At 36.2% G+C, this 27266-nt stretch overlaps 1 protein-coding gene across 2 annotated transcripts in view; it reads right to left on the reverse strand.

Moving 5' to 3' along the window:
• Nucleotides 1-228: 228 nt before the first annotated feature.
• LOC126828841 (pre-mRNA 3' end processing protein WDR33) overlaps nt 229-27266 on the reverse strand; it is a 32179-nt gene continuing 5141 nt past the window's right edge. Inside the window, exons 2-15 of one of the 2 annotated variants that reach the window (XM_050558851.2) lie at nt 24359-24684; nt 20431-20499; nt 19870-19974; nt 18330-18425; nt 16746-16897; nt 15511-15608; nt 12703-12829; nt 5465-5619; nt 5205-5283; nt 4672-4782; nt 4458-4555; nt 4044-4124; nt 2629-3798; nt 229-2383 (exon numbers count right to left, since the gene is read on the reverse strand). In XM_050558851.2, the coding sequence (XP_050414808.1) occupies nt 1494-2383; nt 2629-3798; nt 4044-4124; nt 4458-4555; nt 4672-4782; nt 5205-5283; nt 5465-5619; nt 12703-12829; nt 15511-15608; nt 16746-16897; nt 18330-18425; nt 19870-19974; nt 20431-20499; nt 24359-24676 (3549 nt within the window). In that variant the 5' untranslated portion in view covers nt 24677-24684 and the 3' untranslated portion in view covers nt 229-1493. Of the gene's footprint in view, nt 2384-2628; nt 3799-4043; nt 4125-4457; nt 4556-4671; nt 4783-5204; nt 5284-5464; nt 5620-12702; nt 12830-15510; nt 15609-15641; nt 16898-18329; nt 18426-19869; nt 19975-20430; nt 20500-24358; nt 24685-27266 lie in introns of those variants that run through there. The other variant, XM_050558852.2, reaches the window with a different exon arrangement.

Genomic DNA, 27266 nt, shown 5'->3' on the forward strand with positions numbered 1-27266 from the left:
CTGTCAATGGTTCTTTTATCTGAAAGTCAACATGTACACCAGACCAAATGACTGACCAGTTTCCTTGCCACGTCATCCATCCTGCACCACTGACAAAGGGAAATCACACTGAAAAACCCAGGGAAACTTTGCAGCAAACACTGGGATTGAACCCCAGACCTTCTAGACTGTGCCTTACTCACTGAGCCACCATGGTAATATTCATGCAGAGAAAAGTAAACCAACTATGAAACCTGGGTTTTTCTTTTACTCTTTATTCTGACATTTTAATCTGAAGTACATTTGTCATGAATTAATGATTTAATTTGTTTGAGCAACCAGTTTATTGTTCAATTGGATTTAATATACAGCAATCAGTATGAACTTATACAATAAAGGTTAATGTAGATGAATTAAATATAATACAGACAGACAATTAATTTCTTTTTCAATAATTATCATCCTTTTGTAATAAAATAAATTATTTTAAATCTTTTAATCTAGTGAATTGAAATAATAATCTTTATAACTTAGAACATTTTGATACTATTGAAACTAATTTAAAATAAAACGGCTGAACATTTTAGAACCAAAAAGATGCCAGACATGAAACAAAATTGTTATTTAAAATGAAAATGAATGATTTTTTTTCATGAAGCACAGATGTTTTGATATATTGCTACCTTTGAAAAATGTTGGAAACAAAACTATTATATCTAGTTCAGTGACATCCATGGTCCATGTTAAATGTGCGATATCAATAACAATCTGCTGGTGTTTCAGAATGAGCTAATCCAAGAAAAGCGCATACACATGAGTTTACGAAATAAAGTGTTTGAATGATACATCATGTATCTTTGATTCAGATACAGTCCTATACAAATATCAACACATTAAATTCTTCTTATTAATTTTCAATTCCTTTCTTTACAAGATACACAATTCACGAATTCAGACCAAAACTTTATTCACAATCGCACATGCAATTAAAAATATTGCTTACATCAGATTAATGAGTCTGACAAAAGCAAGTTATTATACAGTCCAAAGCACATTAATGAAACCAGGTAGCTGTTCAAATAGTCATAGATTTTGTTTTGATGGTGTCATGTACGATGAAAGTAACAAGTAGGCCCAATCTGATAATATTTTACAGCGTACGGCAAGGCATATAGTTTATACTTGTATGATAAGTTCCCTCGACAAAGGAAGTTTATAACACAAGTGAAGACATACGTATAAAGTAGATTTACAATACACGTAAGTCCAGAGCACATTTTACAACAGTACAAGATGTCCTTATACACAATAATTTGTTAATATTTACATAGCTTTAACATCATACAGTCAGTATCCAGTCCTCATATTTATAATCCTGTCTTTAGTTCATGTATCAAAGTACTGAACATAAATGCACCACGGTAATAATCAACATCTAGAAACCTTCAGTCTTTTTCTATTCTAATCCATGACATTATAACAAATGTTAATTACTTTTCAGCACATAAATTTTTCTATCTGCCTCTATTTCCTCTACCACCCCGGAACCCCCCTCCCCCTCTCCCTCCCCTACCTCCACGTCCTCGGTCTCCACCTCTACCTCGATCATTACCTCGTCCTCTTGGACTTCCACGGAATCCACCTCTAGCTTGAGGAGAGAAATCTTGTGATTGGTTATTAAAGGAATCATCTTGATTATCCTGCCAGTTTCCGCGTGATCGGCTGAATTTGGATCGCGGATCATTTGATCCAGACATTTTATTATCCACATCACCATACATACCACCTGGACCATCATCAAAGCCACGCTTTCTTGATTGGCCCATTGGACTATCACTCATACCTTGATCAAAGGAAGAACCTCTACCTCTGTCCCGCCCAGAATTACCGAAATTTCCATGATCTTGACCTCTTGATGTGCGGTTACCACGATCAGAATTCCCACCTCCACCTAGATTTTGACCAGAAAAGGGACGAGCATTATTTTGCCATTGATTATCAGAATCTGGGTTGTCATCACCATAGTTATCAGTGTGACCTTGACGGATATCTCGATCTCCCCCTCGTCTACTTTGTCGGAAATCCATATCGCGTCTCAGATCTTGATCGATTCCGTCTGGACGTTGATTAAAGTTTTGCTGCCTAAAATCCTGATCACGTGAATTATGTCTTAAATCTTGATCCTCAGATCCACTAAAATTGTCATTATTCCACTGCTGTCCACCTCTGTTGTCCTGATTACCACCAATGTTCCTTTGATTTCGGAAGTCTTTATCTGCATTTTTCCTAAAATCACTATCACTTTGATTACCATATGGTCGGGGTACACTCTGTCGGTCCAAATTTCTATTTGCTCTGTTATTTCCTGGATTTTTCTGATTCCAGTTTCCTCTTGTGTCATCATCTGAAAAGAAAAACAGAACCCAGTAAATATTCTGAACAACACTGAGAACACCCCGATTTTATAAATTGATGATTGACAGATACATAGTCTCAATCATTCAGACAAATATTATACGGTCTGTCATTGAGTCAAGTAGCATGGTTTCAATTCCCAGCTCGTAATGACAAGGAGTAGGGTCACCTAACTGTTAAACTAATCAAATGGTGTGCATAAACAATAATTCAACTCAAATAATTGTAACTTACTGCCTTGCATTCCTTGGTTAAAATTTGATTGAAATTGATCACTTCGCATATTCGGTTCAACTCCTTGCGGACCTCCCATATTTCCTTGAGGTCCTCCCATATTCCCTGGAAAACCACCCATATTTCCTTGGAAGCCACCGATTTTTCCTTGAGGACCACCCATATTTCCTTGAGGTCCCCCTATATTTCCTTGAGGGCCTCCCATACTTCCTTGAGGACCTCCCATACTTCCTTGAGGTCCGCCCATATTTCCTTGAGGTCCTGCCATATTTCCTTCTAGTCCTCCCATATTTGGTTGAGGTCCACTCATATTTCCTTGAGGTCCACCCATATTTCCTTGAGGTCCACCCATATTTCCTTGAGGTCCACCCATATTTCTTTGAACGCCACCCATATTTCCTTGAGGCCCACCCATATTTCCTTGAGGTCCAACCATAATTCCTGGAGGTCCACTCATTTTGGCTTGCTGATCACCCATGTTTCTCGGAGGTCCTCCCATGTTTCTCTGAGGTCCTCCCATCATTCCTTGAGGACCTCCCATCATTCCTTGAGGTCCTCCCATCATTCCTTGAAGTCCTCCCATATTTCCATGAGGACCACCCATATTTCCTTGAGGTCCGTCCATATTTCCTTGAGGTCCTCCTATAATTCCTTGAGGACCACCCATATTTCCTTGAGGTCCTCCCATACTGCCTTGGGGACCTTCCCTTTTTCCAGGACCTGCCATCTCAACACTACCAAGATTTGCCGGAGGTGGTACAAAGAGAGTTTCATCCATCAGACTAGGAATATTTTTTTTATTTGCATTACGATCCTCCCTGTCGCGGTCACGTCTCCCTCTGTCTCTATGTCGATCCTCTGAATCTCTTCCTCTGTGCCGGTCTCGCCGTCTGCGTGACCCAGAGTCTTCATCACTTTCATCACGTCTAGAACCATGCCGTCTGCCACCAGGACTATCATCAGGCCTGCCTCTGTCACTTCTCCTATCTTCATGTCCTCGATCCTCAATAGGCATTGGGATTTTCCCAGCCCAAGCCTGTTCAAATGATCTTGGTATAGGTCTAGCGTAAGGAATTTTCTTTCTGGGTTGATTAGCAGCTTCCATTTGTCTGAATATTTCTGCATCTGCTCCCCAATCTAATCCAGGAATACTTGGCAATTCATCTTCTTCTAGAAAACAATAGAATGGAAAATAAATACACAAAATAAGGTAGGAAATGCTTGTGACTTACTGTATGTCATCCATTTTAAAAAAGTCAATAAAAAATCTTTAGAAGCAGTTATAATTTCTATAAATTATTTTTTTTTTTTTACAAATGTCTAAAAAGATTTATTTTTCTACCAGTATGATAAAAATATTAACCAAATCTAAGGTAGTAGATAAGTGTTGAATCATTTACATTATTTAAACAAACCTGATTTAGCTTTAAGATGTTCTGGAAGCCCATGTTCAAGACCCATACCAGGTAGACTAGGAAATGCTTGTGGTTCCAAATCTGAAAATTTTAAAACATTTAAGATTAATTCATCATTAGACAGAATATTATATTCATGCAGAAGGCTATTAAAGTGAACAAATGAATGAGATGATAAAAGACGAACAATAAAAAACCCAAAGAATTGGTTTTATACTAGTACTCTCACAATTTTAGTCGATTTTCTGTAATTATAAACCTGTGTTTGACTTGTGTACACATTGGAGTTCACATAAACGTTCCTGTCATAGATGAGATTCTCCTCCATTGCACTGATCATAGAAAAAAAATATACCGGGTACTTTGCTCTCAAAATAATCTTAATATTGGAAGTTTTGATTTGTGGATACTTACCAAAGTCTAATAACTCTTGTTCTATACCAGACGGCAGATTATTTAAATTATACCTATCTCTCATTCTATCACCAGGACGATTTCTTGTCCAAAATTTCCTAAAATAGAATATTTTTTTACTGAGACAAAATCGATGAAAAATATAGACCATGTATAGGGATTTTAAAATAAACGATTTCATAAAATGTTTAATGAATAGTTCAAACAATCTTACGTTGAGTGGTCATTAGATCCAGATGCTAAAATATGACCACTTGGATGCCAGGCTAAAGACCATACCATTCCTTCATGAGCTTCTTCCATACTACCAACTTCACGATCACATCTATAAATACAATATTATAAAATCTGTATAAAATCATCAAAGTATTTTGACAAGCAAAAACACAAATGTCAGTTAGTTTCTTTATATTTGTAATGTTGTACTATATTGATGTCATATTTAAGGGCACGCTCAATTGTCAGTCCGGTATGTCTATTGAATCCTGTCACAGTTCTGTCGGTCACAAAAACAAAAATGATGTGATCAACAAAATACTTGTGTTGTTGAAAATAAAATGGATATATTTTTGTTGTTTCTTTCCTATTTTATTAATCAATTGACAAGCTATGTCAATACTAGAATTCTGTACATTTATTATACACTTAATGAAAATGACTTGTCATTAAATGCAGTTACTTCCCTTGAATAATACAAACCTCAAATTCCCCCACACTATAATATATGTAACCAGATGAAAAACTTACCCAACCATCCAAAACATGATGGCACCATCAGACCCTCCACTAGCAAATAAACCTTCATGTATAGGGTGCCATGCGACAGCTGAAATCATCATACATTTGTAAAATTATTTGAATATTTGCAAATCATTTCTTTCAATAAATGTAGATCTGAAGCATCTAGACAGTTTTAAAAACTTATTTTAGTAGCTGTCATCTTTATCTATCTATTGTAAGTATATAGAAATATGTTGATCATCTTTTTAATATAGATCATTACTAACCTGTAGCTTCTTTTTTATGACCTTTAAAAGCTTGCATTTCTTCTTTCATATTTCTAATATCAAATATTTTTAATAAATGATCCCTAGAAGCTGTTAATAACCAATTACCATTTCTATTCCACTGTAGATTCATTACTGTATTCTTATGGGCATGTCTATAAATAGATGTTTATTTTATTATATTATTTACAATAATTTGTTTAAATTCCTCAAAGTTACATTGTAGCTTACGATTTAAGATGTAGGATCCCTAAATTACTCAAAACTTACAGGAAATTATATGGGGTTCAACGACCAAATGTTCTTCACCAACTGGGCTAATTAAGATGGGCATATGTCTGGGCTATTCTTATATCAAATTCTGATTGTCAAGGATTCTTTTAAGTGCATGCTAATATGTACAGTTTTTTGTCCCATTCACCTGACTAGATGCTGTCCATGTCAGGCTCTCCATCCTGCACCACTGAAAAGGGCAAATCACACTGGAAAACCCTGGGAAAATTGCTCGGACAACACCCGGATTGAGGTAAGGCTTACTCACATAATCGTAGGAGCCGGGGGGGCAGGGGGGGCAATTTGCCCCCCCCAAAATTTATTTTCGGGCAATGAAAAATTCGACGACCTTTTTTTTCTATTAACGTTTAGAGAAAAAATATAACTAACTTATTTCTATGAGATCCACACTGCCCGAAAAGTATTTTCTCGTCTTTTTCTTGTCAACTGTATATGCCCCGAAAATATGCCTGAAGCTCTCTTATGATAGGTATGCCCGAAAAAACAGTATTGCCCGAAAAACTAGCATCGGGCCGGAAAGCGGCAGAGGAAACTAGCAGTAAAACACGTTTGCGACCGTCAAATATTCCAAAATTTTCTTGGGGGGTCATTCGCCTCTCAAAGAAAACAGGCGCCGCTGTCTATAAATCCGAAATTTTTCGGGCATTTCTAGTTTTGCTTCCCTAACTGTCATCGAGCCCTAATAAAACACTAATTTTACTTTTCTTGTAATTGAATATCACAAATTTTTACTGAATTGACTATGGATTAAAACATTTTGTCTGGAGCCACTCTACTTTGTGCGACATTTTTCAGGCATCGATTATTATTTGTGAATGCAGATGCAACAGTCTGATTGGATGGTTAGAATTCAGAGTGGGATTTCAGTTACAAAACCATTGGATACTTTTGGAGTTGCTTACACGGGCTAGAATAGCAGAAAACGCATTTAAGGTGATTAAATTTTCAAATTTTTCTCCTGGAGGGTGAGGCGACGATTGATTGGTTGTTTGGAATTCGGGTCAGCCAGGTAGGCTATATTGGACCAAATTGAAGTTGCTGTATTCACAGACTGGAATAACAGGAAAACGCGTTTGCGGCAGTTACATTTTCAAAATTTTCTCCCAACCATCCCGTCTTCGTTGACTGTAAACGATTGATTGGAATTCGAGTCAGCCACCTTAATAAGGCTATAATATATATTCGACCACTTTGAAGTTGCTTTGTTCACCGGCTGAAATAGTAGGAAAACGCCTTTGCGACAGTTAAATTTTCAAAATTTTCTCCTAACGGTCCCGTCTTCGAGGACTGTAAACAATTGATTGGAATTCCGAGTCAGCCACCTTAATTAGGCTATATTAGACCGCTTGAAGTTGCTTTGTTCACTGGCTGAAATATCGGGAAAACGCGTTTGCGGCAGTTAAATTTTCAAAATTTACTCCTAACGGTCTCGTCTTCGAGGACTGTAAACGATTGATTGGAATCCAAAGTCAGCCACCTTAATTAGGCTATATTAGACCACTTTGAAGTTGCTTTGTTCAACGGCTGCAATAGCAGGAAAACGTGTTTGCAGCCGTCAAATATTCCAAAATTGTCTTGGGGGGGGGGGGGTATACAAGGTCGCTGCTGTCTGTAAACCCGAAATTTTTTCGGGCATTTCGGGTTCTGCCCCCCTAACTGTCATCGAGCCCTTACACCTATGCTTTCTCACTGAGCCACCATGGCTCACCACAAACTTACAGTCCTAGGATCCCACAATTACTCAAACCTACACTGTAGCTAAACTATTTCCAGTTCTTGGATCCCACAATTACTCAAACCTACAATGTAGCTAAACTATTTCCAGTTCTTGGATCCCACAATTAGTCAAACAAGCCAACAGTGAGGCTGATGTCCCCCGCCGAAATCCCCAAATAAATAGATGACACATATTAATCGCACATCTATTTTTTTCAAAAGTATCGATTCAGATAGAATCAAAGTTATCTTGTCCCAAAGCATCGACCAAGGAAATTGCTTATCTCTGCTTAGCTTTAGCTGGATATGTTAATCATTGAACTCAGTCAAGACGAACATCTACATCAAGTTTAAACATTCTATCTCAATTAGAAGCAGAGTTGTTGTTCCAAAGTCTTGACCAATCAAAATGCTTATTGCTCTTTAGCCTAAGCAGACAATTCTCATCATCGAACTTAGTCAAGGTATTGATGTAATGAAACTATACACCAAGTTTCATCACTCTCACTTAATTAGAACTAAAGTTATCGTGTCCCAAAGCATCACCCAATCAAATTGCTTATCTCTACTTACCATTAGCAGAAAATGCTCATCTTCGCAATCTATCAAGGCATTGACCTCATAAACACCTACACCAAGTTTGAACATTCTAGCTCAATTAGAAGGAGAGTTATTGTGTTCCAAAGTCTCGGCCAATCGAATTGCTTATCGCTCTGCTTACCCTAAGCAGAAAATGCTCAATATCGAACTTAGTCAAGGTATTGATGTAATAAAACTATACACCAAGTTTCATCACTCTCACTTAATTAAAACCAAAGTTATCGTGTCCCAAAGCATCAACCAATCAAATTGCTTATCTCTACTTACCCTAAGCAGAAAATGCTCATCTTCACACTACATCAAGGCACTGACCTAATAAACACCTAAACCAAGTTTGAACATTTTAGCTCAATTAGAAGGAGAGTTATTGTGTTCCAAAGTCTCAGCCAATCAAATTGCTTATCGCTCTGCTTACCCTGAGCAGAAAATGCTCAATATCGAACTTAGTCAAGGTATTGATGTAATAAAACTATACACCAAGTTTCATCACTCTCACTTAATTAAAACCAAAGTTATCGTGTCCCAAAGCATCAACCAATCAAATTGCTTATCTCTACTTACCCTAAGCAGAAAATGCTCATCTTCACACTACATCAAGGCATTGACCTAATAAACACCTAAACCAAGTTTGAACATTTTAGCTCAATTAGAAGGAGAGTTATTGTGTTCCAAAGTCTCAGCCAATCAAATTGCTTATCGCTCTGCTTACCCTGAGCAGAAAATGCTCAATATCGAACTTAGTCAAGGTATTGATGTAATCAAACTATACACCAAGTTTCATCACTCTCACTTAATTAGAACTAAAGTTATCGTGTCCCAAAGCATCAACCAATCAAATTGCTTATCTCTGCTTACCCTAAGCAGAAAATGCTCATCTTCAAACTCCATCAAGGCATTGACCTAACAAACACCTACACCAAGTTTGAACATTCTAGGTCAATTAGAAGGAGAGTTATTGTGTCCCAAAAAGTGTGACGGACGGACAGACAGACAGACAGACGAACCCATTTTAATAGTCCCCTGCTTTCTTCGAAAGGCATTGGACAACTAGCATTGCAGCTGAACTATATCTAGTTTAAAGATCCCACAGTTACTCAAGCTTACATTGTAGTTGAAATATTTCCAGTTTCTAGGAGCCCACAAGTACTTAACCTTATAATGTAGCTAATAGTTTTAGTTTCTAGGATCTCACAATTACTCAAACTAACAGTGCAGCTAAACCTTTTCCAGTTTAAAACCAGCGGCTGCCAGGCAGGATACGCCCACATTTTCGAGAGATGGATAGAAAACAAGCTAAAACGAAAGTGATTTTTCCTACAATAAGGGCCATAATTCAGGAAATTACAATTCGATATGCGCAAATATCGAAAGGAACCAAGATCTTTGAGTTATAAACTTACATTTCAAGTTTCAACAAAATCGGATAAAAATTGTGACCTCTGATATACCATATTTTTACGCTATTTGAGAACGAAGGGCGGCCATTTTATCTGTCAGTTTTTGGCCGATTTTCACGAAATTCTAACTCAGTCGTCCTTAGGGTGTAACGGTGATATAATAATATGATTTTTTAAATCGGATAATAATTATGACCTCTATAGGGTCCACAAGCTAAAAACGTGATTTTTCGTACAATCAGGGGCCATAATTCAGGAAGTTACGGTCCCATATGCGCGAATATCAAAAGAAACCGAGATCTTTGGGTTATAAACTTACATTTCAAGTTTCAACAAAATCGGATAAAAATTGTGACCTCTATAGGGTCCACAACCTTGATATACCATATTTTTACGCTATTTGAGAACGAACGGCGGCCATTTTGTCTGTCAGTTTTGGGCCGATTTTCACGAAATTTGAACTCAGTCGTCCTTAGGGTGTCACGGTAATATAATAATACGTTTTTTTAAATCTGATAAAAATTATGACCTCTATAGGGTCCACAAGCTAAAAACAGGATTTTTCGTACAATCAAGAGCCATAATTCAGTAAGTTACGGTCCGATATGCGCGAATATCGAAAGGAACCGAGATCTTTGGGTTATAAACTTACATTCCAAGTTTCAACAAAATCGGATAAAAATTGTGACCTCTATAGGATCCACAACCTTGATATACCATATTTTTACGCTATTTGAGAACGAACGGCGGCCATTTTGTCTGTCAGTTTTGGGCCGATTTTCTCGAAATTCGAACTCAGCCGTCCTTATAGTGTAACGGTGATATATTAACACGTTTTTTTAAATCGGATAAAAATTATGACCTCTATAGGGTCCACAAGCCAAAAAACGCATTTTTGCGTACAATCAGGGGCCATAATTCATGAAGTTACGGTCCGATATGCGCGAATATCGAAAGGAACCAAGTTCTTTGTGTTATAAACTTACATTTCAAGTTTCAACTAAATCGGATAAAAATTGTGACCTCTATAGGGTCCACAACCTTGATATACCATATTTTTACGCTATTTGAGAACGAACGGCGGCCATTTTATCTGTCAGTTTTTGGCCGATTTTCACGAAATTCGAACTCAGTCGTCCTTAGGGTGTAACGGTGATATAATAATATGATTTTTTAAATCGGATAATAATTATGACCTCTATAGGGTCCACAAGCTAAAAACGTGATTTTTCGTACAATCAGGGGCCATAATTCAGGAAGTTACGGTCCCATATGCGCGAATATCAAAAGAAACCGAGATCTTTGGGTTATAAACTTACATTTCAAGTTTCAACAAAATCGGATAAAAATTGTGACCTCTATAGGGTCCACAACCTTGATATACCATATTTTTACGCTATTTGAGAACGAACGGCGGCCATTTTGTCTGTCAGTTTTGGGCCGATTTTCACGAAATTTGAACTCAGTCGTCCTTAGGGTGTCACGGTAATATAATAATACGTTTTTTTAAATCTGATAAAAATTATGACCTCTATAGGGTCCACAAGCTAAAAACAGGATTTTTCGTACAATCAAGAGCCATAATTCAGTAAGTTACGGTCCGATATGCGCGAATATCGAAAGGAACCGAGATCTTTGGGTTATAAACTTACATTCCAAGTTTCAACAAAATCGGATAAAAATTGTGACCTCTATAGGATCCACAACCTTGATATACCATATTTTTACGCTATTTGAGAACGAACGGCGGCCATTTTGTCTGTCAGTTTTGGGCCGATTTTCTCGAAATTCGAACTCAGCCGTCCTTATAGTGTAACGGTGATATATTAACACGTTTTTTTAAATCGGATAAAAATTATGACCTCTATAGGGTCCACAAGCCAAAAAACGCGTTTTTGCGTACAATCAGGGGCCATAATTCATGAAGTTACGGTCCGATATGCGCGAATATCGAAAGGAACCAAGTTCTTTGTGTTATAAACTTACATTTCAAGTTTCAACTAAATCGGATAAAAATTGTGACCTCTATAGGGTCCACAACCTTGATATACCATATTTTTACGCTATTTGAGAACGAACGGCGGCCATTTTGTCTGTCAGTTTTGGGGCGATTTTCACGAAATTCGAACTCAGCCGTTCTTAGGGTGTAACGGTGATATGTTAACACGGTTTTTTAAATCGGATAAAAATTATGACCTCTATAGGGTCCACAAGCTAAAAACGTGATTTTTCGTACAATCAGGGGCCATAATTCAGGAAGTTACGGTCCCATATGCGCGAATATCGAAAGGAACCGAGATCTTTGTGTTATATACTTACATTTCAAGTTTCAACAAAATCGGATAAAAATTGTGACCTCTATAGGGTCCACAACCTTGATATACCATATTTTTTCGCTATTTGATAACGAACGGCGGCCATTTTGTCTGTCAGTTTTGGGCTGATTTTCAAGAAATTCGAACTCAACCGTCCTTAGGGTTTAACGGTGATATAATAATACGGTTTTTTAAATCGGATAAAAATTATGACCTCTATAGGGTCCACAAGCCAAAAAACGTGTTTTTACGTACAATCAGGGGCCATAATTCAGGAATTTACGGTTCGATATGCGCGAATATCGAAAGGAACCGAGATCTTTGGGTTATAAACTTACATTTCAAGTTTCAACAAAATCGGATAAAAATTGTGACCTCTACAGTGTTCACAAGCCAAAAACGTGATTTTTCGTACAATCAGGGGCCATAATCCATGAAGTTACGGTCTGATAGATGCCAATATTGAAAGGAACCGAGATCTGATGGGTGATAAACCTATTTTTCAAGTTTCATTGAAATCAGATAAAAATTGTGACCTGTAGACTGTTCACAAACAATTGTGGACGGACGGACGGACGGACAGGGGCGACGACAATATACGTCCACATGAAAATGTGGGCGTATAAAAACCCAAAAATTAGACCTACCGACAGTTTAGTAGGGAGCACTACAGGAACAAACACAGACAGCGACAACTGTTGATAACTTTGATTGACATACCACCATTACAATACACATAACCTGGATGTCTTGTGTACTGATATTGTACACAAATTAACTATAATAGTGCTACTCCAACTTACCATATAGCTGAACCTATTTCCAGTTTCTAGGATCCCATAGGATCCCATAGCTAAACAATTTCCAGTTCATGGATTCTACAATTACTCAAACTTACATTGAAGCTAAAACTTACATTGTAGCTAAACTGTTTCCAGTTCTAGGATCCCACAATTTTAAAGGTTGTTGATTATCTTTACTACCAGAAGCTATTAATGTCTTCTGTGGATGCCAATCAACACATTTAACATCTGAACCATGACCTGAAGAGGAAAACAATCTTCTAATAAACAGAAAGACAGAGACTGGGTTTATTTAACAAACTAAGCCATATGACATGAGATTAGCCTATGCTATGTTTTACTTTTCATAATCTGGCTTGCATTGGGAGGAAACCTGGTGAACCAGAATAAAAACAAGTTTAAGTATGTGACTCCACTAAAATCCTTAATCACAGTAACAGGTGAAGGAACTGTTATTAGCTCAGATATTATTGAAATTTGACCAGTTTTAAAGAGTCAGCAATGCTAATAATGTAGCTTCTGTGTGTTCACAAGGAATTGTGGATGGCAGAAAGACTAGCAAGACCTTACTTTTCGTTATTTTCTAAACTCTAGATCTGGTAGGTACAGATTAAAATAGGGTACTTTTCTATCTATTTTAAATAGTAGCAAAGTAATTAGTTGCCTAACAATCTGTGAATGAAAAAGGGGATAGCTTTTTTTTTTAAAAAAAGACCTTTTCTACCTCTTTCAATGAAGTTGACTGAAAAAGAAATGGTGTTTTACCATGTTCTTATCACAATGTTGTATGGTAGGCCTACATTCTTATTTCAATAATTCATAACGCACAGGGGTCTGTAGAAGTGGGAGATAAATAGACTAACAGGTGAAAACCCATACAAAACACGAAGCTGGTTGGCCGATATTTTTACTCTTACATCAATAATTTTAGTTGAAAAAACTAAGTATACCTCGATAATATTGAGAAGTATTTATTCCACTTTCATTAAATGAAATTGAAAATGTTTATTTAGTCTTTGTGTGTATGAAAGATGTTAAATGAATTAGAATCACCTAACAACAAAAAGTATACTAATTTTTGAAGATGGCAGTCATTTAGGGCAGAGATCTATTCTTAAAGTAGACAGTTCTTTGTGTACAGTATGGAGAAAACTCCCAAGGTTAGGCAGCAGCAAATTCTACTCCTAGTCATGTATAAGTATGCTCCTAAACTGGGCTAATGAAGACTGGGATACGCCATACAGTGTGCTGTGAGGGAAATTTTGCCCGGGCAGTGGCGTTACGGCCTACTCTTATATCGAATTCCAACTGCCAAGGGGTCTTTTACGTGCATGCCAATATGTACACGGGACCTTGGTTTTTCATGCCATCCGAACGACTAGACAGCTGTCCTTGTCAGGCCCTCTGTCCTGCATCACTGACAAGGGGAAACCATGCCAGAAAATCTGGATGCACTTTCTCGGCTAATGCAGGGATCGAACACCTGACCTCCAGTCTAGCTAGCCAGCGTCTTACCCACTTAGCCACGTGATCTCCTCTACAGATAACAGCCCTTTAAATTTGTTTAAAGGGGCAGTCCCAAAAGGATTTAAGTATGCATGTAAATCAAATGCCCAGAAGTGATTATATAGCCTATATACGGTGTCATAAGAAGGAATCAATATTTGTCAACAGGTGCATAAACTAGTTTTTGTCCTCACTTACCTTCAGATCATACATTATATCATATAACTTCTGTTAAAACTGAACGGTATGTAGAAGTCGTCTCTCAAAAGCTGATTTATTATTTGGGGCTTTTCTATTTTGATGGGGTATATATATAATGCAAGAACTGGGTCTATTCTAAAAAATAAAGTGCTTTCGTCCCATATGAATAAACTGCTTAATTATTGTTATTGAAAAATTACCCATAGGACTGAAATCACCTTCAGCAGTTTGTTCATAATGGATCCAAACACTTTATTTCTTAGCCTGGTTCAGGCAGTAGTTAAAAGAGTAGTCTTTACAGAATCATGCTGTACCATGTTGGATAGAAAATCGCAATTTCTATCACCATCCAATATTAAATAAACATTCTATCGAATATTGTTTTCAGGGAAAATGGCCACCAGAATGAATTTGCATCGCCATCCAATATAACATTAACATTCTATCAAGTATTGTTTTCAGGGAAAATGGCTGCCAAAATAATACCAATTAATAAAATTAAATATGGTAACCTGGCAGACATATATTGTTATAATTTCATTTTTAAACCACTACATTATAACAATAGTTATTTCTAAGCTCTGTACAGGCATATTTACACAATGGTACATGCATGATTCTCTTTATATGATTCTCTAAACAGATGCATCTTTAGTTTAGATTTAAACTGAGATAGTTGGGTACACTCTCTGATGTCTCTGGATAATTCACTGCAAAGTTTGGCTCTTCTAATGGAAAATGAAAACTCGCCCAACTGCAGCAGAAAGCAGGGAACGGCTAGGAGGCTTTCAATTCTCCATCGAACCTGCACCGAATGAGAAAGTCCTCACTTTTTAAAATGTCTGCCATTAGTATTTTATTGCTAAATGAGTTTTCAAAACAGTTAGAGACTGACATCCTGTTTATGCCCCAATTCTCATTCTTACTGCCCACTACCCATTCTCTCCCCCCTAGAACACAAAACGGGTGTTTAATGTGTCTACTTGTTTTTGTCTGGGTAGCTGATCATTTAATTTCCAGGTGATACAAAGATTATAATGCCCCACATAGTTTTCTACAGTCTTCCTCAATAAGTAGGCCTCATATTCATACATCTGTCTATGGAGATCAGTGATAGGACACATACTATACATTGGTATGTTGACATTCGCAAGCATAGAGACTGTCACAAACATACGCAAAAAAGCAGTCTGCTTTAGAAGAACATCACATACCTCGTAATATCCTTTCTTCGTGGCAGCGAACAAAATCCCACACACGCACAGTACCATCATCTGAACATGTCGTAAATTTACTGTCTGAGGGGCAAAAACTGTTTAAAATAAACAAACAACAAAAACCTATATTATCAGAGAAAAAAAACATTTATTCATTAGTAAAACATGGTATGATAAAAACACTGAAATTGATACAAATAAAAATTTGTACAATTCAACAGCTTATTTTGATGAAAAATGAAATGAAATAAAAGACTATGATGGATAAAAATAAGGATCTTCCAAAAATTATAATTCATAGCTGCTCTAATGGCACCAGCAATTTTTTTTTTAGCTTTAAAATAGGAAATGGATGCACCAGCATTCACTGTTTTCGACCGGTATATAATTTTTTTATTCTATGGTACTGTATTTAAAAATTTCTTCGATAATGATATTTGAGAAAACCTTGGGTCATAGCCTTTATTTATATAAAGATAACTGTTTGTGAGCAATTTTCATTCTCCATCAGGGAAGACTCAGGAATTTGATGCAATTATCGCCTTGAAGACTGTTGGAGACTTTGGGAATTGTTGCAGGGCATAAGCCTTTATTACGATCTTTTTCATTGGGTGCATGGCAGTGGGCTAAAGCCTTTATTTATCTGATATGCCTGCCTTCTTTTGCAGTAATTAGTCAAGTTCATGCTGTTGAACTCGATCGAACTTTATTAGAATGGGCATACAAGCCTTTATTTAATCTATACACGTTTGTTGATCATCCATCATCATGCAATAGCAATTCAAATTGGGCAATGCCTTTATTTCACTCTACCTAGCACAGACATTCATTTTCTCCAGCCATGCTTTTTATTATCTTTATATAGTGATCTGCCACTTTATTACACAAATCAACATGGTTTACAATAAACCATAGCATCAATAACTTGAATTTAATGTGCAGAGAAAATGAATCAACTTGCAGACCATATGTTCTCTGAAGTCTTGTCCGACTATCATATTTAACGACTGATTTATGCTGAAAGCCTCAGAAGTCTGGTTGAATATGATCAAACTAAACATATTTTGCCTCATTTAATGACAAATACTGTGAAGTAATTTAACAGCACAGAATAAATGACATAAATTGTTGGTGCTATGGTATACAAGATATCAGGAAAAATACTTAGAATTTGTTGAAGAAAGATCATTATTGTTGGATTAACACTTGGAGGTGTTGTGTCCGGTGCCCACCTTATCCCACGAACAGCTTCCTTGTGACCTTGGTACATGTTTACATTATTCATGTTAGTCTGCCAATATTTAATAAAGCCAGCATGATCAGCCGTTACCATCCATTGATCATTATGACTCCACTGCATGGCTCGTACAGAAACATCATGGGCCTGAAAAATACAATCATATAACAATTACAGAATATGGTCTTCCAATCAATATAAATAACATTTACATTAATAAATACTTTATGTTACTTTCCAATATTCTTACATGTTATTATTATAACAATACATCATTTCTTGATTTCATTCTTCTGGTTCACTTAATATGACAAAAAGCCAGAAAAATAAAATATCAGTAAGATTTAGAACAACAAAAAAATGTCATTCATGATTTTGTTAAAAATTGGAAGTATCATTATCATTATTTAAAATACAGATGTGATGTCATCCTTTGATGCTGGCGTACCATTATTTCCAATAATGTACGGGCAACTTGCCAATCATACATTATCTATACTAGATGAAATATTGGACTCGCGTGACATATTTCATTGAAAAGCCATGTGCGGGATAGTGTCTTTATTTTAAGTTCTTTAAAGGCTCAATACCACTCTTGTTGTAACTGAATAATATGTCCCAATCTTTATTCTGGTCAACAAATTGTACTATTTTACAATATTCCAATTAATTGATGATACAAATTTCATCTTAACACACGTAATTTAAAAAATTGGAAAAATTCAACTAAATGATTTGAAAAGCCTGACGTAAAGCTTTTCAAATGTGACTTGGATTTAAAAATATTTTTGAACCCTCTGAACAAGTAAAATAGGATTTAATGGATAATTTACACAACAGGTAGGACACTAACACATCTAGTACTTAGAATAGGGCTATTTTTTATTTCCTGGAGCTGTCAAGCCAGCAAGAGTGTTATTGTCCCTTTAATGGTCTCGAGCTAAAGACATTGTGTAATATATTGAAACAACACTCGTGCAGTATCAATATATTACTTAATGTCTCGCTCTCGACCATTAAACCATACTTAATAGACAGTAAAGTGGTAACCGTCCATCCAACAAAAACAAAAATGTCTGCACCATACAGGCTAATGAAGATAGGCACATAGTTCAAGTAATGTGCTATGAGGGAATTTTGTCCCAACAGCGATGCTATGGGCTCTACTTTTATTTCAATTCCCAACATTTACAGATGTTTAACATCCTGCCCCAGGACATTTTTTCTGTTGCATCTTAATCTCTAGACACTGGTCCTTGCACCCATTCCTCCTGCACCACTGACTGGGGGGGGGGGGGGGACAATGAAACAGAAAATCTGGAGGAACTTACTTGTCGAAAAAGCAGGATAAAACCCAGGTCCTCCTAGTTAAAAGCCATATTCATGGGACCACTGTGACTCCCCACCACAATCAACAATGTCAAAATTTAGACTACACTATGGTCCACCTATTTCTATATTTTAACAGCATATTTTAACAGCTACTACTACTACGAGAATCAACTAACGCCTGCTGATATAAATATACCTACATGTATTTAACATTGTACATATATAAATCATATCTTATTTTAGGTACCTGTAAAATGGTTTCAAAATTAAAAGATAAACCATTCCATAATGTAAACTCTCCACTGGAAGCTCCAGTTACCAATCTTCTACCTTCTGGTGTCCACTATAAATATACAAATCAATATAGCAATTTAACCTCTAGAAAACTACAATTCAATGTAGCAGTTTAACCTCTAGAAAACTACAAATCGATATACATGTATATAGCAGTTTAACCTCTAGAAAACTACAATTCGATGTAGCAGTTTAACCTCAAGAAAACTACAAATCAATATAGCAGTTTAACCTCTAGAAAACTACAAATCGATATACATGTATATAGCAGTTTAACCTCTAGAAAACTACAATTCAATGAAGCAGTTTAACCTCTAGAAAACTACAAATCGATATACATGTATATAGCAGTTTATCCTCTAGAAAACAACAGTCAATTCTTTTTACGGATTGTCAGATATCCTCTCACAGTCTCATATAATAACTTTTTGTCATCAAAGGAATTATCAGTGAGCTGAAAATCTGGTATCTCTCTTTACTTCAGTCAGTTGTATAAAAGGATAACTTGTGTTTTCCATTTTTTGCGTCACTTCCAGTTTCTTCAAATCTTCGTTACGCATATACCATACAATGATCAGTGTTAAAATCGTATTTAGAATGTGTTCAACCAGTTCTATCTCATATGTAATATTGGTGGACACCAACATTATCCTCTAACCATAGCTCTGCAACAAGCTAGCCAGTGAATGACCATGCTGCCAATTTCTTGTTGCTCAACACTCTGTTTAATGTAGTAACTCCAGAATAACACTTTGAGACATTTTTTGGCCAAAACTTGGTCAATATAAAGTACATATAAAGGATATACTTTTCAGATAATTATTTAGGCATTTAATGAGTAGTAGATCGATATCTATTAACACTTTGTGTAGGTGGGTGGGTGTGTGTGTGTAGGGGGGGGGGGGGAATAGAGAAATTACTCTCATGCACCTAAATCAGAAGATGGCTAAGATGACACACGTTTTTTAATTGCATATTTATCTTTTTATAAAGCATTGATCATTTTGCTTTTCAGGGCTAAATGTGAGCAGAAAATGTTCATTCTTAAAGCAGAAATATGTTCCGAAAGGTAACAGACAAACAGATGTATTTTAAGACAAAAGGTGATTTATCAGCAGCCAGTCTTATTACAACTTCGTCAAGGTATTGATGTAATGATAAACGCCAAATTTCACCATTCTCACTCAATCAGAATCAAAGTGTCAAGCTCCAAAGTCTTGACCAATCAAATTGCTTATCACTCTGCTTAACCCAAGCCAAAAATCCTCATTATCTAACTTAGTCAAGGTATTGATGTAATGAAACTATGTATTAATTTTCATCAGTATGACTCAATTAGATGTAAAGTTAACGTGTCCCAAGTTTGAAAATTCTAGCTCAATTAGAAGCAGAGTTATTGTTTCCCAAAAGGTGTGACGGACAGACAGACTAGCGGACCCATTTTAATAGTCCCCTGCTTTCTTCCAAAGGCGGGAACAAAAAACATTAATTACCGTTAAAACAAATATAGGACATCGAAACTTATTTGTGGACTGTCTCACGAATTTGGTTGTTACACAATTCATTGGATTATTAAGTGTGCTGATTGGAGGCATCAACTGAAACAGAACAGTGAAGACATTAATAAAGAAATTTCAATTTTGTTGTTGTTAAATAACAGTCGACAGATTATATTTATTCAAGAGAAATAAATTGTAATGAGACGTCATCTGTCTATAACTTAGTTTTGTCAGTTTAATTTTACAGAAAATTCACAAGACAGAAAAGTTTCAGTCTAAACTCCAAAGCAGGGAAAAACCAACAGCTGTGTGTATAACACACAGTTCTGGTAAAGAATATTAGCAAGATATTTTTTCCAAAGGATGTGAATTTTTTTTAGCATTATCCCAATTTTTTACATAAAAAGAATATTAATGTGTTTTAAGGTTAATTTTTTGAAATTTTAATTTTATAAAACTTCTCCCACCGGTCAATTTAACTGCCATTCAGTTAAAACGGGCAAATATGACTGAAATAAGAGCCCAAGAGTGAGCATAGATAACAAAAACAATTACATTTGTTTGATATAAGCCATCTGGTTGGACTGCACGAACATCTCGATAATCTCTTTGCCATACACGATTCTGTAAAAAATTTTAAAAAAAATAAGATTTTAAGATACAGTGCACTCCGTCACATCCGACCTCTGATCATTCCGACACTCTGTTACATTCGACACCTTTTTCATGTCCCGATTTATTTCCTTATTACTTCAGCCAAAAAATCTCTGGGTAATTCGACCTCTGTACGTTCCGGATTACGACATCAATCAGCCGTCCCGTCAAACGATTTCCATTGAGTCGACACCGTATAATCCGGCCTTCAATCGGTGGGTGTGAAGCAAACACTTGCCGGTCAATTATCCGTGAGATTAAAACTGGATGGGTGTGAAGCCACAAAAGATTACAAGCAATCACCAATCAATTATCTGCGAGATTAAAACTCGCTACCGTGTATCTTTGTTGATTACTTTGATAATTTTAATCTCTTGTACGACAGTTGTGACAAATACACAAGAATATCCACGAATTTTCCCCCGAATTCACAGTCGTAAAAATATTCCTAGCATCTGTTGGAAACATTCGTTGCGCATGCCGATTGAACCTGAATAACCTATAAGTTTTGTCACCCTACGGATCTCTTCGAACCATGTGGCGACGACCTGGGAATGCTCGAGTCACAGTCCGGAACATCCCTAATTGACAGAATTGCAATCGAGTGACGCGGAATTACAGTCCCGACGACGGAGGTGGCGTGGGTAGAATTGTGACGTAATTAAACACGATGAACAGGTTTCGGTTGCTTGGTTAGATGAGATATTTATATATCCAGTCGACGCATGCGTTGTGGACCGAAGTACCCATTTTCACTTGATTGTCATTATTTTTGGGATTGAGAAAATTCAATTCCGGAACGTTCAATCGAGTACGCCCATTATCAATGAACACGTGATAGCAAAGACAAGAGTGCGATCAACTGAAGACGGCGAACAAGATAAATTAACGACAGACTTGACCTATTCAAAATGCCTACGCATGTTAAATGAAATAAAAATTAATGTAATAAAATTTTGAATGTACAGAAAGGTTTATTATTTTTAAAGGGAATAACATTCTGGTGATTCGAAGTTCTATGTTCGAAGCTACATTATAATAATACTTCCGGTTTTCGAAGTTACAATATTTCCGGTTTCGAGAAAACTGGGTATTCCGATACTCTGCGTAATCCGACATATTGTAACGATCCCGTACGATGTCGGATGTGACAGAGTGCACTGTAGAAATTTATACATTTCAATGTTGGCATTGTTTGGTGTTGTTTTTTTTCCAAAACATGAAGATTTCCAAAGGGGGTGGTAACAGGAGGCACAAAATGTTTTTATTACTTAAACTGATATTAAATACTCCCAAGAGCTGATAGACACAAAATGGGCAGACTATATTAAAATTTATACAGATGGGTCGAAAAATAATACACAGGGACTAACAGGGTACGGCATTTTCATCCCCAAAGCAAAGCTAAACATCAAGAAAAGGATACCAGAACATTGCTCTGTGTACACCGCAGAATTGATGGCCATCAAAACTGCAATAGAATGGCTTGCCACCCAAAAACACCAAAAAGCCGTTATCCTATCAGACTCCCTAAGTAGCATTAAATCCATCGAATCAGACTATTCCAAAAGCAGACAGGACATAATCCACCAAATTAGGTATATTATTCAAACAATAAAGAATAACGGAAGAGAGGTAGTCCTTGCATGGATCCCCTCCCACATCAATATCTTCGGCAATGAACAGGCTGACAAGCTAGCCAAGGAAGGGTTGGCATTAACTGATATAGAAAATTTAGAATACAGCACTCAAGAATTCACAAGCATAGCCAAAGATAAAATCAAAAATGCATGGAAAACCCGTCTAAAACAAGAGAATACTCATCGCTATCAAATTGATAGCAATCTTGTAGACAATGTTTACACCAATCATCCATCAATCAAAATATGCAAACTCATCACGAGGCTTAAAACGATAAACGTAATAAAAGACTTCACCTTCAATCCAATTAAATGCCCATGTGGACAAATCGCGACCACGTCTCACCTGCTAATTGACTGCAATCAATTGAGCAAAGAACGTCAATCTGTAATTAAGAATCTAGCAGAGAGGGGAAACACCCTCTGTCTCAAATCACTCCTTTCTCCACAACCCGACGATAGACACTGGACATCACAACTTGTCTGGGATTTTATTGAGAACATAGGGATGACCAAATATATAAAATAATGAATGTAATCAATTAAAGAGTAGGGTGGAGCGCAAAAATGTCCTCTAGAAGGAAGCGTAAACCGCCCCACACAACTAATATAACTCCGATATATATAAAATACTGAATTTAATCAGTTAACAGTAGGGTGGAGCGCAAAAATGTCCTCTAGAAGGAAGCGTAAACCGCCCCACACAACTAATATAACTCCGATATATATAAAATACTGAATTTAATCAGTTAACAGTAGGGTGGAGCGCAAAAATGTCCTCTAGAAGGAAGCGTAAACCGCCCTACATAACTAATATAACTCCGATATATATAAAATAATGAATTTAATCATTTAACAGTAGGGTGGAGCGCAAAAATGTCCTCTAGAAGGAAGCGTAAACCGCCCTACACAACTAATATAACTCCGATATAATTAATAAATCAACTAATAAAACCAACTAACAGTAGGATGGAGCGCAAAAATGTCCTCTAGAAGGAAGCGTAAACCGCCTTACACAACTAATATAACTCCGATAAAATTAATAAACCAACTAAAACCAATCAATTAACAGTAGGGTGGAGCGCAAAAATGTCCTCTAGAAGGAAGCGTAAACCTCCCTACATCTATAATACAACCACTAATCTACCAACTAATAAAACCAATCAATTAACAGTAGGGTGGAGCGCAAAAATGTCCTCTAGAAGGAAGCGTAAACCTCCCTACATCTATAATAAAACCATTAATCTACCAACTAATAAAACCAATTAATCAACAGTAGGATGAAGCGCAAAAATGTCCTCTAGAAGGAAGCGTAAACCTCCCTACATTTATAATAAAACCACTAATCTACCATTAACATAATTCATGAGTAATTTATTATTCTCATTATTACCATTAATATCTATTTATTATTCTTATTATTTATCTGCAATTCAGTTAACACTCTATTTTCTTTTACTCTCACTTATTATTTTTATTATTAGTTTAAAATGATTCCCCCCCCCCCCCACGAAGCCTTACCAGACGAAATAACCAAAAAATCACAGTAAGATCAGATACTCTCTTTTCTCTAGCTTTCTTTTTCAGGTGCTGGATTCTTCCTTCAGAGAACCAACAATAAAAGGAATGAATAACATAAATAAAGATGTAAAAACGCTACCATACCGGACAACATACCCAAATGGAAGGAAGAATGGACCAGGACTCAAACTCACCAACAAAGCCCCAAGGTAGAGTTGCACCGCCCTGCCATTCTACCGGACAGAACGACCAGACCAACCCAATCGACCCAAAATATATAGATATGTACATAATATGTCTATGTCTGTGAAAATGTCCGTCTTTGTCCATGTCTGTTCCGTCAAATCGCATGTTTGTAAATGTCTACTGGCACCTGTTTCGTCCTTTGCACATGTTATCCTACTGTTGTTTATTGTCCTATGTACATATATATGAAAACCTAACCATCCTAATATTTCTCACTAATCACATTGTAAATTAATGCACCTTGTACACATAACACGTCATTGTCTGCGATATCACCTCGGTGGAAGCGGACGTAAAATACAACTAACACTAACTAACTCCCAAATCAACATATTTTATGCTTTGAGTCAGTTACCTACCTACATAAGTACACAACGGAATCGAAACTTTATGAAACAAAATAAATCAAAAATTAAAATTACCTTGATGTAATTAAATACTGATGAATTATAGTCAACCACTTTTCTATTGACAGATTTTCTCATACGTTTACCATCAAACAGCATACCCTGGTTAGCTATAAGTTGTTGACGTACTTGACTTACATACTGTTGTTGTTTGCCAGGTTGTTGTTGTTGTTGTTGTGGTTGTTGACTAGCTATATTTTGAGGTGGTGGAAAATTAGATGGTGGTGGCTGATTCATGACTGCTATATTATTGGATGGTGGAGGGAACATTCTGGTTACTGGACCAGGTTGCATTCTACCACCAGGTTGTAATGCTAACATACCCCCGTCCATTGTTTAATCTGTAATATACATACATATCTAAATCAAATATACAATATCTTGGAATTGTGACAAAGTGTATGACGAAGACAAGTGTATGAAAATGTAATAAATCAGCTTAAAGATACATTATGGGAGATAAGATAAAGAGATGGCAGTTCTCGCTATAATAGTTAAAAACTAGATAGTGTAAAGGTAATTTGCTGAAAATTTCATTCAAATTGATCCACTATGAGCCGAGAGAGAAGCGGGTGAAATTTTTGCATAATCTCGGTCATCATTACTAAAATCATTAATATAAACAGCATAGTCTCGAATATCCACTTTTTTTGATTTAATTATCAATTACCGTTAGCGGCATATAGGAATCTAATCCAGCCAACATCGAAGGCTAGCCTTGACATCGAGAGTTTATTATGGCCTGGATAAGTTAATTAATATCTAATTGATAATTTAGATAACATTTCAGGCCTAAAGAAAGACTTGTAATAAGCAGATTTTGCTCTTGCATAATGCATGTTTAATCTTTCCACAAATTATCAATACTAGTATAATTTCATGATGGTGGCTGCTTTAATCAAGGCATACATGGGGTTTTCCTTCCATGGTTCTAAACAGCATTTAATAATCACAACAGTTCTATGAAATGAAATAGGGTCCTACTTTTCGGGACCGACTGGACTATTGAAGATAGGAACAGTTCTATGGAAATGAAATGAAATGGGGTTTGTCTTACTGTTCTGCTCCAACTGGGTTAATGAAGATGGGCATATGCCATACAGTGTGCTATGAGGGAAATTTTGCCCGGGCAGAGGCACTATGGCCTACTTCTATACTGAATTCCAACTGCCATGGGATCTTTTATGTGCACGCCAATCTATACAGCTGTCCTTGTCAGGAACTCCATCCTACACCACTGACAAGGGGAAATCATGTAGGAAAGTCCTGTTGAACTTTCTTGGCCAATGTTATTATCTTGTTATTTTCAAATTTCAATGCTGATATTTAATTGGAGCTAATTTCTACAACGATTTACTCATTTTCAAGCATATTCCAACCATCTATTCTGTAATGTTTTACTCTTTACTTCTGACTGACCCATTGTTCATGCACAGATTTTAATTTAGGCACACAATCTACCCACATTTGGATTAATTTACAATATTTTACAACACAAATCCCTTATAAAGTAAAATATTGGTAAGATGATTCACTGCTTTCAATTTGTCAGAATGTCTGAATGTGCACACATTATTCATTGAACAACTGTCAGATTCCAGCCTATGATGTCATCCCCATTAATTGTCTAGTTAAACTTATATTAGTGCCTGTAGTGTACATGTAGAATAAGATGCTTGTAGGATTTATTCCAAACATTCCAACTATCCATGTGATATTTTTTCACACATTACCTTGAAGTTTCTTCCTACAAACAAAATTCCTACAAAGCTCACAGAACTTTATATTCAACCCAGTGGAAGATCAGAGATTAGGGGGTGGAAATCACCACCATTTCCCCAACTCTACTAAGCAGAGTGTATTGTACAATGTAAAACAAAAACAAAAAAGTTTCAGATAATCTAACATATTGTTGAGGTACAATGAACCATTGTTTAGAATTGAATTTTTCTTGATGAATATTGAACCAAATTAGCTCCCCAAAATATTATTAGAAATTAAGAAGGAAATCAGCAAAGCTTTTTCTCTATAATATAATTACTATCTAAATAACAACTGTTCAGCACTTATATTTTTTATAATTTTGATAATTGTCTCTTAAAATAAATTACATTAGATTTAATAATACTTAATATAAGCTTGGTTAAAGGTTTCGGAAATGGTAGATGGCAAACAAGGATAAGATTGTGGTGTTAGCTTTTTACAGTAATAACAACTATTTGAATATGTAATGAGAGTGAATTAAATCATGTGAAGGTCTATAATTTTGCAATAATTGAGATCTTATGCATAACGACTTTCATTGAAATTGGATGAAACTGTGGGCCCAAAGCATTCACTAGCTATTCTTGACATGCTTCCACTAAGCCAGGGCCTATTAATTAATTTATTTAACTACGTCTAATTAACAAATCACCTTCAAAGTCTAACTTGTCCGAGTTTTCATGGATGCATTTTTGACCTAGTTTTGGTAAAGTCAATTCAATAACTCCCAAAATAATTCAATCATAATCAAAGTGCCATTAGAAGCAGAGTTACTATGTTCCAAAAAGTGCGAAAGATAGTTCAAGTTTTAAAATTTTGATCTTCTGTGCGCATTTTTGTTTTAAATTCTTGATACTTTGTAAAAGTATGATGTTTCAGGAACCCCAGATGCAAATTCAGTGTATCTAAGATACATTTAACCTATAGTGAGCTGTCCTGGCTAATACATTTATTATAAATATTTTATTATATCCAAATCTATTACACAGAAACCTCAGAATTAAAAGTCACATGAAACAAACTAGATTCTGGACAATCTCTGACCTACCTGGTACTGGTATTTGAAATGATAAACTTTTGCTGCAAAACATGGCCTTCTCTGCAAATTGTTAGTTAACTATTTTTTTTTTTTTTTTAAAAGAGGCATCATCATAATCCC

The sequence above is a fragment of the Patella vulgata genome, chromosome 7, assembly GCF_932274485.2.
Source record: "Patella vulgata chromosome 7, xgPatVulg1.2, whole genome shotgun sequence".
In the NCBI taxonomy this organism is placed as follows: domain Eukaryota; kingdom Metazoa; phylum Mollusca; class Gastropoda; family Patellidae; genus Patella; species Patella vulgata.